We start from the raw sequence: 21,067 nt of genomic DNA on the forward strand, positions 1-21,067 counted from the left end.
CGCTATCAAAAGAATGTAAAGTTACTGTGGAGCCACTATTACAGCTCATTTTTGCATTTATACTCTTTTCTCGTCTGTACTCTAACAACACTGTAGATTGATCTCACGAGAATTCGTACATATTTTACGAGTTGGCTAATTCGTATTCGTACGAAGTTAATCATGCAAAAACGTACAATTATCATAAAAACAATAAATAAAACCCCACCCCTAACCCAAACGTCACAGGGGTCAAGCCAAATCTTAGAAAAATGTACGAATGTGGTCGTACGAATTAGCCACCTTGTAAAATACGTATGAATTGCCATTAGATTTGGAGTTGGATTTTCTTTACTTTTTTAAAATTCACTTATAATACTCAAGACAACATGTAGTTTGAACATCATATATGAGGAACATTTGATTTATTTCTTAACATTGCATGAGCAAAATCTATCAAAATATCTGGATATTTACAATTCACCCAAACTGTCAAAAAACACACTGTTGTGATGCCTTGTGCAGATCTGACAGAAGCCCTTTTCACTTTAGACATAAAAAACTGATTAAAGTAAGAAATTAATAGACAGAGAATTGTAAATGTAGCTGTACTAAGCAGAATAATATCATTTCTTTATACGCATATAGTTTAGAGTAACCCATGTAAACATCTTTAGTAGTATGTCAAAATTTTACTCACACACAACAACACACAAGCAGCACAGCATGAAACCACATGGGTCAGTTCAATAATAATAATAAAAAAACAACAACAATCAACAAAAAACAACAGGAGCTGCATTCTGGAGAACAACAAGGGACCGTTTTGTGAAAATGTGTTTGAAAATTCGAAATCCAAAAGTTATCACTCCCTAAAGAACTGAAATTACTAACATCAATATTTATAAAAGGTAAATTTCACCAGAATGCTTGTTTGCTAGATCCTGCTTACACAAGTAAATGCCGTTCACGGTAACAGCACTCCTCCACTGGCCTGGAAACAGCACAACACTACAAACAGTGTTACACTTTTTCATAATACTTTACAGTCTCACATTGGCCGAGAGATTAGATCAGCTCGTTTTTATACAGTTCATCTCTGTCCACAATGTGCACACCAGTGTTGGTCCGTTCAGTGCCGGGATACCTATAGTGTTTTTGAGACGTCATCTCCTGAATTTGCGGAACTGCTTGTGGTAGGGCTGAGACCTCTTGTCCCTCTTATCAGGGGGTTTGTTGTAGATATATGCTGAAGGTCCAGAATAATCGTCAGGGTTTTCTTCCATCATCTGCAGCTTGGCTTCAATGGCCCGTATCTTTGCATTAATACTTTAAACAGAGGAAGGAGAACAGAGAGACATGAAAAAGTATTAATTTTGTTTAAAAAGAGCAGTGCAGATGGAAAACTTGATAGTTAATAATAAAAATCGTTTTTAAAGAATAAATGTAACGGTTTCATAATAATATATTTGTTACTAGATTTTTGTGTTAAAACGCACAAACTTTGATAAAACAGAAGTAATAACGGACATTAGGTACTACTCATTCCAAGACATTTTATACACATATTTGTAGGGACACGAATAATAATTGTGCAAATGACCAGAATGAACTTGAATTAGTAAAACAAAAGAGCAAACTAAAAGATAAATTTGAAATTTTAAGAGGAATGATGATAAAACAACAAGTGGGCGCCTCCAGCATAAAGCAGTAATCAAACCTCAGATTGGTTGGCAGTGCATCTGTTTCACTGGATGAAGGCTCTAAACTGGTCGGCAGATTCTTTTCTCCTTTAAAGGGTTCAAATTTCTGAAAAAGAAAATAAAAGAGACCAAAATAGACAAAAAAAGATGACAAGCCAAATATATACAGTAGATAAAGAACCCCTGAAATCAAATGAAAATGTTACTTTAAGTCCATTTGTATAATTTTTAGGGCCAACTATAAGCTACTGTAGTACTACACTTAAGAATATGGATGACTCATCTTGCACACAAAATTTTATCCAATCAGACGCTTTTAATGATAATGTTGTTAGGGTTAGGGTTAGTGTTGTTAAATTTTGTTTAAGCTCATTCTGCCTTATGTCTTTGGCCTTTTAACTTATAAGAAGACTATCACGTAAGTTGCTTCCCCCGAAAACCTTTTTTTAAGATATAGCTACAAAGGAGTAATACATTAATAAAAGAATGTAACATTTTCTTTAAGATGTTTTGTGGAGAATAGATTAAGAAAGTACTGCTACAGTAGAACTTGCGAATCATCTTGTCTCACACTAACACTGCACTGCACATTGGTCACATTCTCGCCCTACAGCATTGTGGGAAAAACAGGATTGCAGAGCAATGGCATGCACATTCAGCCCACTCAGAACAGTGCAAATCAAACAATCCTTACGACCTTCAGCATAGTGACAGCCAAGTGTTTTATGAGATCCTGTTGAAAATAAAAACAGAGAGATTAAAAAATGCGTTCAATTTTTTAAATGCACAGTCAGTACTTATAATGATGAAAAATATCAGATAAAGAATAAAGGAAAATAAACGTATCTATACGAAAATCAGAATAATGGGGCGGAACGTGTGTCTATCCATTGATATCTGACTGGATCATAAAAAGTGGGCTATGACCAAGTTTTTTGGGCAAAATTTGTAGTTGGAACTATAAGGTATATTAGTTGGAGGTTCATGTTGTTTGGTATTAACATAAAAACATTAAGGTAAATTAGAGCATGTATAGAAATTCCTACCTTAACATAATGTATTAAAAATAGTAAATATATATATTACATTTTTCGTTAACTATCCTGCTTATTTTTATATTATTCTTTTTTTGTAGGGGAAAGTTAATACAATTTGATGACAATAAAAAATTAATGGGCACAGATGAATAAACACAATTAGATAAAAAAATATTTATTAAGAAAATTGGATGAATTTAGATTTTATGTCAACTGGTGAAAGCGTATCAGTTTTATAATTTCCTTCAAATACAGAAAGCCAAACGCTAACATTCCAACAAACAACCAGTCACTCATCCTCTACATTACATTTAGCTACATAACAATTCAACATTTTCCTTGTGTTTATTTTCTTACATCGCTACACTCCACCCAAACAAACGGCAAAGCATTTTTTATATACACCTTATTGTCTGAACAAATATACACCTGAACAAAAGTAAAGGACTGATATAAACACGTCGCTGAAGAATACACCGACACCTAAAGCGTATCCACAACCCGTTGTCAAGGAGACCACCCAACCCACTTACACATATTCTCACACAAATCGTGCACAATGTTGGGTGGAGGGTGGTCAAGGGGACCTGGAACCAGACCTGTGTGCTGCTACTTGTTGTCAACAACTCTGCACTGTTGACCTTGACCCCTGCCTGATGTCCCTTTCCCTTTAGATGGGGAGGGGTGGGGGGTGCACAGGAGGGGCGTGATTCTCAACCATACAGGATTTCCTCACTCTCACCGGCAGCTGCCTATTGTTAAAGACCAGGGCTGCTTAAGAGGTCCATTTCTATATGTAGTTGTACCATCTGCAGAACTGAGCCATTACTATTGGTAATAGGGGTGTGCGATGTTCCCAAAATCTAATTTCATAATACGAATTATTTATCTGGCTGTAATAGTATATATTCCGATATAGTTCCTTTGGGCAAGAAATTTAACTCTATAAATGTTCTATATTAAACCGCCATGAGGCAAGGTGTATTTTACGATAATGGTGACTTTAATAATGAAATACTTTATATAAAGGTGCAATGTGTAACTTTTAGAAGGATCTCTTGACAGAAATGCAATATAATATACATAACTATTTTATCAGTGGTGTACAAAGACCTTACATAATATTACTGTTTTTATCTACATACACCCCAGGTCTCCTTACATGGAAGTCGGCGTCATGTTTCAACAGTAGCCCTAAATGAACAAACTGCTCTATAGGGTGCATTTTTATTGTCTCAGACGACAACATGATTGTCCTGTGGCAGTTACCGTAGCTTCTCTATGAGTTTTGAAATTGAGGTTGCTTGCAATTTGCAATCTTACTGCTAGATGCAGCTAAAAAACCCAAAATTCCATCTTTAAATACTCTTTTTAGAAACCAAATAGAAAGCACCCATCTCTGGTGTTTCCCAAAACTCAAATATTCAATTGACCTTAAATGAAAATATGAAAGCTCATATGGATTACTCACCTTTACCTGAGCATGAGCCCAGCGCACCACCAATTTCTTAGACAGTGCCAGCTTCCCATTCAGACGCTGAATGGCCCGTTCAGCTTCCTGTGAGGAACAGAAAACAAAACTGATAACCACTATCAAAATAACATTATAGGATTAGTGGTCGACCGATATCGTGTTTTTTATCAATGCCGATATTGATATTGATAAAGCAATTTGAAGTCGATATATGAGAAATGCAGTTAGTCAGAGACAAGCAGAAAGTTGGTGAATCTAAAACTTCTAAAGGTTCTGTTTTGCATAATGTTTATAAATATACCCATTTTAGGCACTTAATGTTTTAATATTTCATACAAAACTTCATATGTAAGTAAGCAATAAGGTACGAGAGGCTGTGCTGTATCGTGAATTATACCATGGTCTGTTTAAATACTCGATTCTGATTGGCTGGAAGGTGTGCATTAAAACCGTTTAATGCACAGGTAGTTCCAGTCAGTTTGATTACAGTTCGAAATTAATCTGCTACTATAAACATTGGTAACCATAGTAACACAGTTACACTTGCAGAGATAGTAAGCGAGTGAGCGAGACATAAGTGCGTCTCTCTTTAAAGTGTGCAGGTTTTATTTCAGCACTACTTTATTTAAAGCGGATGGAGTGCGAGCCTTAACTTAACCTCGGAAAATGACCGTCATTTTTACCCGTCTGTTAAAAAATTACACTGTAAACATTAATTACATTAATGCTACGCGTCGGGTGGTTCTTCGCCTCTACGTCGTGCATTAAAACCCTTTAATGCATGGCTAGCCGTGGATTATCCCCTACTAAGTAACGGCTGAAGGGCGTTGTTAGGCACGACGCGAAGCGGACCTTATTGCTTTTATAAAACGTTAACCACACAATATTAAAGTTAAAAAAAAAATTTAAAACGGTCTTAGCAGTGCTTTATTGTGAATAAAGCACAGCTATTGACCAATCAGAATCAATGATTGGAACTAAACGTTTTATAAAATCTTTTAATCAGCAATACTTACTGCAATTACAATATTATGTGGTATAATAGTCAATTATGATTTCTGTCATAATCATGTTGGTCATGTTACTGTCTGTCAGGTTTTGTCTATCACCATTTAGGATTATTAAAATCTTACATGTTACATTTGTTGTCCATATGTATTTCTTACTATATTTGGCTCGGGGAATCTGACATTAAAAGGCAAATTTACTAAATAGTCCTCCACTTTCAGTTTTTTTTCTGTCTTTAGTGCAAAATCTTTATTCACTTAACACAAGTAATTCAGTTAAACAGACTTTAAATGCTCTGTAATAGCGTTGGGCAGTGACTTTAAACTTCCAGTTAGCGCCAGCATGCCTCGTGGCTGATTGTCTGCCACAATAACCATCACACTATTAACAGAATACTTGTATATTTTCTTGCAATCACAGCAACAGTGATTTATCAAATGATGATCAAACAATAGAACGGTGCGTAACAGACTGGAATATATCCATACATGTGATGTTGACAAGAGCACTTTTAGCTTTATAAGGAGATGATTCAGATGTCTGGATCACAGTCTAGTGATGCTATTCAGTCCCAGTAATGTATGCCAGATCGCAGTACACCTTGCACTCACAATCAGCTTAGAGAACTGGGAATAAAACCTAAGATATTTAATATTAAAAAGATGAATCACTCTTATTGCTATGAATGGGGAGTTTGGTTAGTTGTTGGCCTTATATTTTTTTAGGTTAATTGCACAATAAAATAATGATTTACATAAAATAAAAATATAAAAACATTTAAAGGGTAACCTTTAAAGCTAGGTACACACCAAGCTGATGGTTGGCCGTGGGCAGGTTTTAAGCATTGTCTGACTTTTTTGCAGTGACTTTGACTTTTTGAGGTTTTTTTTTGTGTTCCGCACGCCTGCTTACAGTAAATCAACCTTCACCTTTTTGGTCGAATCAGCAGTATAATCACTATAAATTATAGACTGTCAAAAAAGTTGGACTTAGTGTCCGTGACGTCAACCATAGGTTTCTGAAGATTGTTTTTGAAGCTTAAAGTAGGCGGTGCCTGCCATCGGCATCTTGGCCACGCGTCACCATGCATCACTCGCGGATATCTGAAAATGGGTAAAGAGGTGGGACGTGGGTGAAGCTGAGGAGGCTGGTTGCTGGAACCACTCCCTCAGCTCGACTCTAGTGACAGCAGTGGCTGTTCAACCGTCACTCAAGTGGCCACGCCCTTAATTATGCAAAACTTTAAGGCTTAACATCATTTAAACGGATGAGTTACAAAAAAATTCAACCCCCTCACAGTTGTCATGCAGGGCAAAATTAGCTATATAGACCAAAAAACACTTTTGTACCAGGCTGTAAATATATTATTTCCTGCTGTAAAGTTAGACATTTTAACATGGGGGTCTATGGGAATTGACTCCCTTTTGGAGCCAGACTCTAGCGACCAATCGATGAATTGCAGTTCGGAAGGTTGCCCCTCGCTATCAATGTGGGAGTCTGTGGTGCGTTTCCCCAAAAAAGAGAAAATATCCAGTGAGCGGCAGTTCAGTGGGCGCAAATGCCTTGTTGATTCCAGAAGTCAGAGGAGAATGGCCAGACTGGTTCGAGCTGATAGAAAGGCAACAGTTATCACTTGTTACACCCGAGGTATGCAGAAGAGCATCTCTGAACGCACAACACATCGAACCTTGAGGCGGATGGGCTACAGCAGCAGAAGACCACACCGGGTGCCACTCCTGACTGCTAAAAACAGAAAACTGAAGGTACAATTCACACAGGCTCACCAAAATTGGACAATGGAAGATTGGAAAATCCTGGTCTGATGAGTCTCGATTTCTGCTGCAACATTCGGATGGTAGAGTCAGAATTTGACGTCAACAACATCAAAGCATGGATCCATCCTGCCTTGTATCAACAGTTCAGGCTGGTGGTGTAATGGTGTGGGGGATGTTTTCTTGGCACAGTTTGGGCTCATTAGTACCAATTGAGCAACCTGAGTATTGTTGCTGACCATGTCCATCCCTTTATGACCACAGTGTAACCATCTTCTGAGGGCTACTTCCAGCAAGATAACGCGCCATGTCATAAAGCGTGAATCATCTCAAACTGGTTTCTTGAACATGACAATGAGTTCACTGTACTCAATTGGCCTCCACAGTCACCAGTTCTCAACCCAATGGAGCATCTTTGGGATGTGGTGGAACGGGAGCTTCATGCCGTGGATGTGTAGCCGACAAATATGCAGCAACTGCGTGATGTTATCATGTCAATATGGACCAAAATCTCTGAGGAATGTTTTTAGCACCTTGTTGAATCTATGCCACAAAGGATTAAGGCAGTTCTGAAGGCAAAAGAGGGTCCAACCCAGTACTAGTAAGGTGTACCTAATAAAGTGGCCTATGAGTGTAGATTAATAATGCTTTTGAACAAGATAAGCAAGCAGCATGTAATGCATTTTATATTCATCATTCTTAATATATACCAATTCCATTGCAAGTCTTTTAGTTTGTAAACAGAATTGAAGCGTTTTTTTTAAGAACTGTGCATGTGCACAGCCTACAAGCTTTAAGACCCTGGGGAATCCCTGGGAGGAGTGACATAAGAGTGAGCTTGCGCATTAATTAAATATCTTGAAAATAAACAACAGATAACTAAATCACGATAACAAAGTCAGTCTTCCAATGAAATTTATATTATTTACAGTAATAATCTGCCATTAAATCGATTTGCACAGATTAATTAGTACTTCACCTTCCACATGACATCATCAACTATGTTGTTAAACCAACATGGTTCAAACAACGAATGTGCGACAAAGTTACTATTGTTAGTTGCTTTCGGGAAACAGTCGTGACAAGGTAGTTCATTTCTCCAACTGTGCATCGTACTATGTTGGTTCAGCAGCGAGTTTGCGGTTGTTCGGGAAACACACCCCAGATTGGCTGATCGGCATAGCCAACCAAGGCACAATTAGCAAAACGTAAGCGATGAAGAAAGCAAATGGCGAAATCAAAAGCAGACGAAAATAAATAAAATTTTCCATCTCTATTCCAAATTGGGGTTCGCAAACCCCTGGTGGTTCGTGAGGGAATTGCAGGGGGTTTGTTAGTGGATAAAAAAATAATCAATTACATTATAAAATGTAAATAAATCATTTTAAAATAATCTAAATTAAAGATTTGTTTCATCTAAATGTCATGTGACATTACATAACACTACAATATATTAGAAAACTGAGAACTCATGCAAAATTGACAGATATATTTAATGTACCAACTCAAGGAAATTACCAGGTAAAGGTTCAATAACGGGTACCAATTAAATAGTACTGATAAAATGTAAAACGGATGAAGAATAAATGTTTTGAACATGCAAATGTGCTATTATTAAAAGGGTACTTCGAATAAATAATTTAGGTTAAAGGGGCTGACAAAACAGTTTAAAAAAACCTGCAATATGAGAACATTTTCAAAAGATATGACTTATAAGAAATTTGTGTGAAACTGCTAAGCGTATGCTGCTTTTTATCACAGCCATCACCAGCTCTTCTGTTTTCCCGTTTTGAGTAATGATACCACTTACTGCCACGAATACCACTTTTGTGCCGGCATGAAAGTTATCTCATGTCGGCACAAAACGGACGTGCTTTCTTGGCCGCCATCCGTTTGGTGTGTCAAGCCAACTTTGTTTAGTGTGGTGTGTTCATACCCTAAAGCCTCTCGATTCCAAACCTTCCTGTGTGTCTGCTTAGCTCTTAGTTAGTATGGCATAATGATATAAGACAGTACTGGATATTGATGCATTACTAGTTGTACAGTTTAGGGTAACGATGATATTCGTCTCTTTTTAGACTCCCTCTCCATCAGCTGTCTTATTGACTTGCATCACATAATTTGAATGAACTGAAATATTTAACTTTTCTACTTTATTGTAAATCTTGATGAGAATAAATCAAAGAACCTCTTTGGTGTGGAAGTTGACGAAACAGTATCCTCTTGGTTGACCCTCCAAAGGACCCGATTTGTGGAATAGAAAGTCAAACTGCTTCACTTTGCCAAACTTCTCAAGAAGCTTCACTAGGTGGTACCTGCAAGAAGACAGAGCGAGATGATATGAAATCTGTCTGCATTTTGAACAAATCAGTGCACACATTAAAATGTGCATTCTTTGTTAAATGGGTTATTAGGCTGCTCAGTATGGTTACAAAAGAGCCCTTTCCCAAGTTGGGGTTCTAAGATATGTGACCCTTTCTGTAAAATGAATGAAATTTGGAACAGCAAAGTTTAATTTCAGTCATTCATTTCACACAGATTTCAACTTTGACATGACCTTACTCAACCAATAATAAAGATATCAAGGTTATATTTCCACACAATGTCTTTTAATAATAATAATTCGTTACATTTATATAGCGCTTTTTCTCAGGATGATTTTATGTAGAAAAAGTAAATCACGAAATTATTTTAGCATGGGTTTTCACAAGGAAGGTCCCATATGGCTCAGGTTTGCCATTTAATGTAGGGATATATGATATACTTCTGCCCAACAGGTAAAATCTGTATGTCTGATTGTTAAGCTGATGCCATCTTTCATCCTTGTAACACAAAGGCGACAAGTGGCTTGTTTAAATCTCTAATCCTAAACAATATTATTAGTGATGCTTTCCTTAGTACACACCACTAACCTACAATATGTACCCAACAAGAATGATTAATAACCATTATTAAAGCCACAAGGGAATAATGCATGACATCATATCATAATCTTTACAAACTAAGCTTAATCAGAATGACAGGACTCTTTACACCTTTTAAGCTGTTGTAAATCTTTTATTTAGACAATACGAAGGATACGGCAGAGGGACAATGAGGATATAAAACAGCGGAAGCCTGAATTCCCACGAGAGTTTAATTTAAGACAATTACAAATGAGAGCAGCTTCAACTCTCTGCCAGCCAATAGGAGACTGGGATTTCACTACGGACCACCCTTCATGCCCACACTTTTTTGACACTTTGAATCCTTTAAAAAACAAATGTCAGTACATGACAAGGGTGGGAAAAATGTTATCCAAGAATGCATGGCATCTGTATCATGTTGATATGGATTAGAAAATATCTGCCTGTATAGGCAAAAAGATCTTGATGTATAAGAGCATGAGTGCAAAATAGACCCCAGCTCCAAACACTGTAAAAATTGCTGTAAAAACAAACATTTTTACTAAAGGTCGATGTATGGTTCATTAAATTTTATGCATATGTGGTTTATGCCATGTTCCGCGTACAGTGTGTATGACGCAATTTTCGTCATCAGAAGTGCGCACATACTGAACGAGCACTGGCGAACTTTGAAACCTTGCGGACATTGTATGCATAGGTCAAGCGTGCACATACATGAGTAAGTAGTATGTAGGCCATGAGAGGTCACAATGCACATGTATAGCGTGGAGTATAGTCTGTTTTTTGTGTGTACTCGTGGCGAACGTACGCGCATGGTCGAATGCACAGCCTTGTAATGTATTGCTTATTTGACTCTTATTCCACAGAGCTGTTAAATGCTTTATACGGACTGGATGAGAAATGTGTTCCACAGGTATGCATTATTTTCGATAAACGCACACTTGACCTGTCAACGGTCTTAAAATTACTACCAGAGCAATGTCTCAGCAATATGGTAACCGTGGTGTAAGCGTCGTGCCGCATTACTACCTTGGGTGTGCATTATTTTCAAATAAGTCAATGTCCCATCCTCAATGATTCCTTACGTGTGTATGCAGACGTTTGACGCATGCCCATCTTCTGGGATACTTATTACAATCTCCTGCAGACATATGCACAACACACGTGTACAATGTATTCAGGATTTAAACAATTTGTACACTTTCACATAAAAAAAGGCCTATACTTTAGCCTTATGAGTCAAAGGAACTATGCTTTGCAAGGTTGTGCGTTGTACTGTTTGCGTACACTCAAATATAAGTAAAAAAACATACTGTACCCAGGGGCTTCATACTGCTTTCCACTTAAACGGTAATCTACTGTAGAAAACAACGCATTCTGGGCAGCTTTATCCAAAGCGACTTACACTGCAATCAAGGTATACAATTTATCAGTATGTATATCAATCAAACCCATGACCTTTGCTAACACAATGCTCTACCAAATGAGCTACAGGAACTAAAAAATTTGTAACAACAGAACCCACCAGGAATAGACTGGATCATGAAATGTTGGAACTGCATACCATAATATAAAAGTACAACTAGATGTGTTAAAAAAGTGACTCCAAACAAGAAAAACAAATCTGCTGAACTATTGGTCATTTACTTCATACAACTTAAAGTAAAGAGCACCTACATACATAAAAAAAAACAATTATTTGCTTTTCCAAAAAAACAGGAGCACCTCCCGATTACACTGGATCTGTGCAATCTAAATACACAAAGAGCTGTATAAACAGGATCCTTCAAACAGCCGTGTCCACGATATTCAAGGGCAGTCTAGCATGCAGTCTGTGTGTAAAAAAGAGCATTTTCTGTCCATACGCCAAAAATCCCTGCTTCTGAATATTCACCTGTACATCATCCACGCTTTTAACGTTTCATGAGACTTGACTCAGCATGAACAAGACTGCAAAAGGGTTTCTCTGACCCAAAATTGCATTAATCTTTTTGCTATTCAACAACATTTGAAAACTCTATGGTCAAGTGCACTTGTTTTAGAGTATACTTTTTAAAGGTGCATTGGCAGAAAAAAAATAGGGCTTTTAAAAAGGTCCTAATATGCACCTCTTAGGTATATATATATGTGTGTATACATTTGTTACCAATGTGTACCTTTGAGATACTAATATGCACTGTTTGGTAGGGGTGGGAATCGCTTGGACCCTCATGAATCGATTCAGAATCGATTCTTAGGGTCCCGATTCGATTCAGAATCGATTCTTGACGTACTAATTTGCATATCTGTGACGTCATTACGTCGCATTTGCTTTCAAAGCCAGGTTAATGTTTGCGCTTTTGCTAGTCTCTGAACTGTCATATACTGTACTTTAATGCAACTAGGGATAAATAATGTCATTCTTATATACATACATGTGTTGTTTCTGTTGTAAGACATTAAAACCACTAAAAATATTAATTTAACGTGACATATTAATTCTATATGTTAACCGGCATTAACTTCCACGAACGTTAAGCGTCTAATCATCATCATTATACACAGTGATTGGCAGTATTACTGTATTTATATAATGCAGCGCACCCAGCGACTGAATAACAAACTATGTGCATATTTTTACAGAAGTATATTCATGTTATATCTAAACAGTCAGCGGATGGTTTAGGGCAGGGGTGTACAATACGTCGATCGCAAAGGCAATGCCGGTAGATCGCACAACTGCTGCTCCACGCGCAAAATTGTCATTATGGTCTTTTGGAGTAATTGTGAAACATGCAGGTCTTTTTGAGTTGCTGCGCCTTTCTTCTTAAATGTGTTTTGCCATGCCACTGCAGCTCAGTCGTCTTTAACTTCCAAAATTCACATGGATGCGCATTCTTGCCTCACGCAGTTCCTGATTCACACGCACGGTGTGTGTGAGCGAGCAAACGAGAGGGAGAGAGAGGCAGCGTAGCGCTGATTTGTATGCTTCTAATACTGTTAGTTTCACTAAACCGCATCTCCGCTATTTTAAGGAGTACTCGACATGTACTCAAGGATTTTTTTTAAAACTCCTCAAAAAGAATAGAGTAATGGTGACAGCCCTAAATTCAATGTAGAGATATATGCAGTATAGTCCTACAAGCATTTAAAGTGTTCTTTCTCTTCTGCTCTTGTAAGCTCGGCTATGCGCTCTTGCAGGGCGCGCTCTCTTAAGTTGTCCGTGTGCATCACCGCTCCCCCAGTTGAGTTCCGCCTTTTGGTTCTGATAACGTGACGTTATTTTGTAAACTAACATTTAAGAATCGATTCTTGACATTTGTGAATCGATTCAGAATCGGCCCACGTCCGAATCGCGATTCATCTAAGAATCGATTTTTTTGCCCACCCCTACTGTTTGGTACAAATATGCCTCTGAGGTACTAATATAAACTCTGTAGGTACAAAGGTGTACTTGAAAGGGTCCCACCCCAGTGTCAGCTAGGGACCCTTTTTGACCATTTTTTCCTGACAGTGTACTTACCCAACAAATTACTGGTGACTCACTGTACTTAAAGCAACACCAAAGTGTTTTTTTACCTTAATAAAAAAGTTTCAGTCGTTCATCCACTCGAAACAGGGTGAATGGCACTTTCACATTCGCTTTGCAGCCCTCTATCGCCCAAAACCGCACTAAAGAAGTTTCCAACCGTCGGGTCGCGGTCCTGTAGTTCTAGTGAAAACTACAAAAACTTGCTTTACGGCAGACCTACAATCCAACGACAGTGGTAATGGACAATTACGCTTCTAACCTGTAGGGCAAAAACTCTTTAGTGTTGCTTTAACAAAGGTTAGCTTTAGGTTCAGGGTTGATACCCAGTAATTATAGTTACATAGTGAGCAGTACATTATGTAAAAGATGACATAAGGAAAAATTGATGACAGGCTGTTGAATTATTTGAAAATAATGCACACCCAAGGTGAAGGAATTGACTCAAAGGAATTGAGTCAATTATTAAGCCTATACCACGGTTCCCACAAACATCGGTTTGGTGGTTATTTTAAGACATTTGACAGGTCAGGTGTTTTCATCAAAAATGCATAATGCATACCCGTGGCGTGGAATGTTTCTCAACCAATCAGAATAAATCATTCAAAAGCCAGTGGTTTAATTTAAAATAAAGTCCAGAAATAAACTTCTGTTCCTGCAAGTCAGTGGTTAGCAGTGCACAAGGTTGTGCAGGGCTCAACAGACACAAAATGTATATTGACCCGGTCGGGCCAATGGTTCAGGTTTTCATTTGCCCTGCCAAAATTTTTACTGGCCCCAATTAAAAAATGTCAGTGTCACATTAAAAATAATAATTCAAAAGTTGAATATAATTGTATACACATACAACAGACATGTTCCAATGAAAAAAGGCTCCCAACTTTTCTGTTTTACACGTAAACTGAAAGCAAACTGTGCAAAATATTGCATTGTTTCTTTCGTTGTGTTTTACCCAAGTAAATGTCTTCTTCCACGATGTTAAATCATATACATTGATGAAAATATATTTTAGTGACTGAGGGTGAAGCACTGGCCCTCTCAGGTAAGTGACAATACTTTTTACTGGCCCGAATGTCTTTCACGCTTGCGCCGGGCCACCGGGCAGTCCTTTTTGTTGAGCCCTGTTGTGGATTCCATCCCAGGAGTACACATAATGATAAAATGTATACCTCGTAATGCACTTTAAATCGCTTTGGATAAAAGCATCTGCCAAATGCAAAAAGTAAGCATAAATGTACTACTGGGGCGTGTTAACATTCTTGCTGGAAAGTGGGTTTGAGAAAACAAACTGCAGCAACAGAGCAACTACTATTAAAATAAATGGGTATGCCAATGGACAGCATCTATAGGTATTATAGATCTCCTTGTAAGGAAGGCATACAATGCATTTTCTTCAGCTGGGAACCTGAGACTCTGTCAATTATATAAACATGATGCTGTAATTCGCACGTTAGATAAACAACACGTTTGTGAAACAACATGTTCGTGAAACTTCCCCCCACTTTTTATTGTTGTCCCAGCGTGACATGCAGAGTGCTCTGGGAGTGGTTTGAGACACCGAACCAAGGAGATTCCTGAGATTTCTATATTGTTTTGTATTGCTGGGAGTTATTTTTAAAACTGGAAAGGTAGGAGCTTGGACAGAACTGGGGGTCCTAAGCTAATGTTTCCCCTCCTCTCCCAAGAGCTTTGCTGCAAGTAGAATTTCGCACTTTCCCAGGCTCCACCCTCTCAGGCTCGAGCCACGGGATCTTCCTGACTTGACGCAGATTGAGGAATTGATAGTGTCCCGATTCAAATGGACAACCTGTCGGTTTTTTTCAGGCCACAATGCACTCCCCCAGAGGGCTATAAAATGGGGGGGGGGGGAAGAGCGAGTCTGCCCAGGGAGCAAGCAAACTCTTTGGCCTTGAAAATTCTGTGAAAGTGTAGTCATGAGTTTGTGTACAAAAAATGTTATAGTTTAATTTATAGAAAAATATACATAAGCCTTAAAAATAAAAGCTAGATGATCAGATATCATTAATCTCCCAAGATGATTTTTGACTATTAGTGTGTCCTTGTAAAATCAAGGGGTTTTATAAGGAGTCCCCAACTGTGGTGGTCTGTGGACTAATGTTTTATCCAAGGCATACATCCGTTTTACACTGTTTTTTATTAGTGCCATCCAATTACACTACATGTCATGTACACCCCAAGAACATTACATACTCACATAGTTTGTGTGGAGAGATAACTTCTTCAATAGTCAAAACCAGAAATCGCAACCCCCAACAAACGGTTTATAATACAGTAAATTATGAAAACACATGTACAGTTGACACTTCAACTTCCCCAGTGTTTAAACTAAATATACGCTCTTGTATATAAAGAATGAATGTTTTTATTTGGATGAAGAAACAGAAGTGCCTCTTCCCCACCAGGATCTTTTACATTTCTAAATTGCTGCAGGATAGGTCTCGAGAAATAATTAGCAGAAAAGGACGACTTCAGAATCAAGAAAATGGCACCGATTTGGAGCTCACAGAGATATTATAACAGACACGTGTCTATTTCAGAGCATGCGGTTTAAGGTCAGCTCTCTTTCCTCCTCGGCCGTCCAATCGGATACGGCTCTCTGTTCCTCGCTGCCAACCACATAACGGACAATGTAAAGCAGAGCTCCAAAAGCAGAAATCACAAACAACCTGCGGCACATGGTAGATCCATCACCGGCCCCAAATGGGCCCCAGTGGAGCATGGACAGGTCAATATGTCAGCATGTTATTACGAAAGCAACCCCTAGTTTGTGTCAACAGGCCGGGTAAGCCACAAACCTTTAGTGTGGGAAACAAGACCTCAAAGGCTTAAATGGATGTGTGTTTATGTCAAAAAACAATGCATATATGAGGTGGGGCAGAACGTTTGTCTTTGGAAATACTGACAGATATTCTCGTTAGACAGAAAAACAGATGAAACGTCATCCACATTGTTATAGGCGATCTATTTCAACAGCTGGCTTTAGTGACGTCCCTGAAATATCGCACCTATATCCTTTTCAGGTAGACCACTTCAACAAGAAAATGAGAATTGAGGACCACCCAAAGTGGGAAATACCTGCTGTCTAAATACCTAGTCATTTTACTTACAGATAAATAAATTTTTACCGCCTAGAGACTGTTTACAATGTTCCAGAACATTGAGTTATAAGTGTAAAATGTCATGAGTTCAAAGCCAGGGAACACAAATACTGTAGTGATAAAATTTAAAGGGGACATTTCAGAAGACTTTTTAAAATGTAAAATAAATCTTTGGTGTCCTAAGAGTATGTATGTGAAGTTTTGGCTCAAGAACCATATAGATAATTTATTATAGTATATTAAAATTGCCATTTTGTAGGTGTGAGCAAAAAGATCCATAAAAAATAAAATCCCCTTCTGACATTATAAGGGGAGCCAAATTTCAATGACCTATTTTTTTCACATGCTTGCAGAGAACGGTTTACCAAAACTAAGTTACTGAGTTGTCCTTGATCATATTTCCTAGGTTGATAGAAGCACTGGGGACCCAATTATAACACTTAAACATGAAAAAAGTCAGATTTTCATGATATGTCCCTTTTAAAAAAAATCAACCTTTTAATGCACTGTAAAAGTCACTTTGATTAACAGGGTCTGCCAGATGCATAAATAAAAATTGTAAATGTGAAAAAAATAATTAGCTTCATTCACTTCATAAGACCGATCCTGTGATATACTAAAGTCTGTCATGGAATAGCTCTGTCATTATTTACCCTCATTTAGTTTCAACATTGTATGACTTTCTATTTTGTCTGTAATATCAAAAGATAGAAAAAACAAATTGAAGAATTATACTGGTTTCTTTTCATACAATTACAATGAAAAGCACTATAAAGGTATAAAAAAGTGTTCCACAAAACTTCCGAATGGGAATCAGAATAAACTATGATGCAATGGCAAACTTTTAAGTAATTACATTTACAACCCAGACATGTAGTGTCCTCCTGACTTATTCCTAAAATTATGTTACCTTGCTCATTAATAGCCGACTCACAGATGGTAATTGTTTGTTAGTGCACAGAATGCCAGGAAAATAACTTGTGAGAGACTAATGGAGTGCTCATACTGAACACACTGGAAAACTACATTTTGCATAATGAAAATAAATCCCAATTCTACAACAAGTTCAAAATGGACATATTTATTTACAGTAGGCTGCTTTATGTTCCTTTTATTCTGTATGTATTTCATGATGATGATGATGATTATTAAAATACTCATAATGCATATTCTGCTTTATTGCAGTCTAAAGGGGATTTTCACACGGTATACGCTTTTTTTTAACTTTTTATAACGGATGCGATTTGTGCAGTCTTAATATTTTCAACACTCCACTATGATTGGTTGCTAATAATCTGTCCAATGACTGGTTAAAGCCTACACGGCTGCCAGCTGGCGCTAACAAAAAGCAAAAAACTATTTATCTTAAAGAGCACATATCCTCCGATTTTACATTTCCTTAAGTGTGTAAGGGTGTATTAGTACATTTTAATGATATGCAAAAGGTACAAATCACAAAGTAAACTTGACGCGAGTTATCGTCTCCAACGTAAATCTCTTTTCTTGGACTACAACAAAAACACAGATTGTAGGCAACAGTTTACTTCCTGGGCTGGTTGACGTGGACATGGCAGTCATTATTATCAATCCGCCCGCTTCTGAAATACCGCCTGTAAGTAGTTTAAGTTTTCATGTTTAAAGAATGTACTACTGACTAAACCATGACTTAAACCCAAGTTCTGAGCAGTGCAGAGTACTGCTTGTTTTTGTGGTTTCTACGATCACAAATGCATGGTTTTATGTTTTAGTATTCTTACCTTAACAATCTGTTCTGTCCTGCTCAAGCCACTCTGGCAAAGTTGATCGATCAATTTGGTCATTTGCATTTTCTGGATCAGATTCGGCCCGTATTGATAAAGATGATATTAACTCCTGTCAGTACTGCATTGTAAGCTAATCTTCAAAACATGATGAGGAGTGTCACATTTCCGGCAGACGGCAGAAGTATTTAGTCCATTCACAACGTACTGGTAAGCTGGCCAATCGGAGGTCACAGCGCTTTTCAGAACGATGAGTTTTGTACAAAATCTGAGCGTTTTAGGTATACAGGGATTTTTGGAGCAACAATAATGTAAAGTATGTGGGAAATAATGTGTTTTTTTAAACCACCTAAACACAAATACATTTTTTTAGCAATGTTATAGGTGCTCTTTAATCAGCGCCTGCCTCGAAAAGCCATGACCTCGAAAGCACCTGGATTTTGGGTACACGAGCACCTTGTGTGGACCGCCTACTCCCTGCCTGTGAACTCACTCGCGTTTTGCCTTTTTCTGCAAGTTGCAAGTAGACTTTAAAAGGCCCATAATGATTATTTACTTAACATTGTACATAAAAGCATACATTAAAATTAGGGATGCACCATCTACCTATAATTTTGTCCTGCTATCGGACATTGGCTGATTGTTTAAAAATTGCCAATGATCGGAGCAGATTATATCCTGGCAATCAAAAGGGGCAGGAAAACATCAGAACTCATACTGTGTGAATATTTAGCATTGCAGTTTCTAGGATTTACAATATAAACATTTGAAAGAAGGAGTAAAAAGCAAAACTATCTGTAAAGTATTGTTATCAGATGATGTCATTTGAAATAACTGAATATCGGTATCAACGCAGAAATTTAGTATCATGCATCCCTTGGTAATCAGCTATTTTTATATAATCAGAAATGATTGAAAAATTTTAATATTAGTCAATCTCTAAATTAAATAACGCAATTCAATACAAACTTGTCTGCTATTTAAAAAATTGAATTGCAGGAAAAGATTAAATTATTCAGATTATGCTCATTACATATAGCAGTGGTTCTCGGCGCATGCCGAAAAAGTTTTAGAACCACTGACATACAGATTTTTCCAATATTTGTGAAGCGAACTAAACGATTTTACCAAAACATGGAGGTCATTCAGAAAATTCCCATGGGATTCTGTCAAAGACCAAGCGACCGTGTACCAAGTATCTCCAATCTGAAAACTTCATTAATCTCTGATCTATACACAGCAACAGGGCAAAACCTAAAGCTCCATGTTACTTTAATTACTGTTCTCAATTATACACTTATTTGGAAAGAAACTGCCTTTGGGTGACTTTGACCTGACATAGCAGGACCGTGTGTGTTTGTGTGTGTGTGTGTGCAAGATCTCCAGGACCCAAAAAGTGGAACCCGCTACTACAAACACTCCCAGCATGTGAACTAATTAATCTTCCCAATCAACAGCCTATGGGCATCGCGGCTGTTTTCATTCAAGCAGGTTATTTAAAGAAAAACAGAGGAGCGAGTGGGAAGGAAACGCCTGTCTAGACGCCAGCCCAGGCAAGCCGTACATTTTCCAGGGGCGCTCTAGCGACGTGTGCTGTTTCTCTCTCGCTTCCCTTCTGTGTCACCCACCCGCCCCCTCTCCACCTTGAGCAGCCGCTACAGGTTCACAGAGTAAACACGCCAGGTGAATGAGAAATGATGGCAGCCCCTCAGCCAAACAGGTCTCCATGGTCGAGTGGCTCTCTTTAACACGCCTTGTCGTCATCTGCTCTTTCTCCAGCACATAGACACATATATTTCATCAATCATTCAGACAGGTCCACAGGTCTGCCTGGAAGGCAGTGCAGTTAAAGCCCAGCCCAGGGTTTCTACAGAGAAAAAGACTCACTCTGTGATTTTGGGGTCAATGTTGCCAATCCAGAGGCGATGACCGTCCTGAGCCGATCCACCAGACAGGATGGAAGCATTCTCCACAGTGTCTGCAGCTGACTGCATTGGGCTCCTATGAAAATCGAATGATTCAATTCAAAATAAATAAATGCAATTGATGAAAAAACGTAGATTGTCTAATAAATGTGTATTGCTGTTTACTTGTTAATCTAGACATGACAAAGTCATATCAATGTGTTCCTGTAGCTCAGTTGGTAGAGCCTTATGTTAGCAATGCAAAGGTCATGGGCTCAATCCTAGAGATCACACATACTGATAAATTGTAACTTTTACTGTCAAATGCATGAACGTAAATGACAACAGTGCAGATATTAATCACATACAAACTCTAAGTGTCAACTCTAAAATTAAGTATGATATTCAGAATCTGAATTATTTAAGCTCCAGTGTCCTTCAGACGCTATATTTATTTAGCTTTGCACAGTAGAATTAATAATTCATGTTTATTGTAAAGTGACCACTCGATGATATGTCTTAATAATTTTATGATTTTGAACAAAAATATTTCATTTAGAAACACTGTAGTATATATCTGTTAACTTTTACTATTACTGTGTTTATATAAAAAGCATAAGAAAATAAACCAAGCAGAAAAACGTTATCTTATATGTCACTTACTCTGAAGGTAACAATTAGCAAGCGATGCTAACGCAGTAACTGCAGTAACAGAAGACTTACCTTTCTATCGTAATCCTTTTCTTGCTCTCTAAACTCAATTTAAGACACTAAAAACAAAAACAACCGGCAACTCCTTAGATTTTAATAGTCATCTCGTATATTGCCACACGAACGAACCAGACAAAACTAACAGTTAGCTTAGCATTCATAACATCAACAAAGGCGCCGCAGAGT

The 21,067-nt window shown here is 37.8% G+C and overlaps 1 protein-coding gene across 1 annotated transcript; it reads right to left on the reverse strand.

The window, feature by feature from the left end:
- Positions 1–371: 371 nt before the first annotated feature.
- On the reverse strand, positions 372–21,053 carry rbm18 (RNA binding motif protein 18). Its single transcript, XM_065290318.1, has 6 exons — positions 20,894–21,053; positions 20,154–20,267; positions 9,162–9,288; positions 4,197–4,277; positions 1,700–1,788; positions 372–1,308 (listed from the first exon to the last, which is right to left on the reverse strand). The coding sequence occupies exons 2-6, from the start codon at positions 20,258–20,260 to the stop codon at positions 1,146–1,148; spliced, it is 567 nt and encodes a 188-aa protein (XP_065146390.1). The 5' UTR covers positions 20,261–20,267; positions 20,894–21,053; the 3' UTR covers positions 372–1,145.
- Between the last annotated feature and the right edge of the window lie 14 nt (positions 21,054–21,067).

The sequence above is a fragment of the Paramisgurnus dabryanus genome, chromosome 10, assembly GCF_030506205.2.
Source record: "Paramisgurnus dabryanus chromosome 10, PD_genome_1.1, whole genome shotgun sequence".
Taxonomy (NCBI): Eukaryota; Metazoa; Chordata; class Actinopteri; order Cypriniformes; family Cobitidae; genus Paramisgurnus; species Paramisgurnus dabryanus.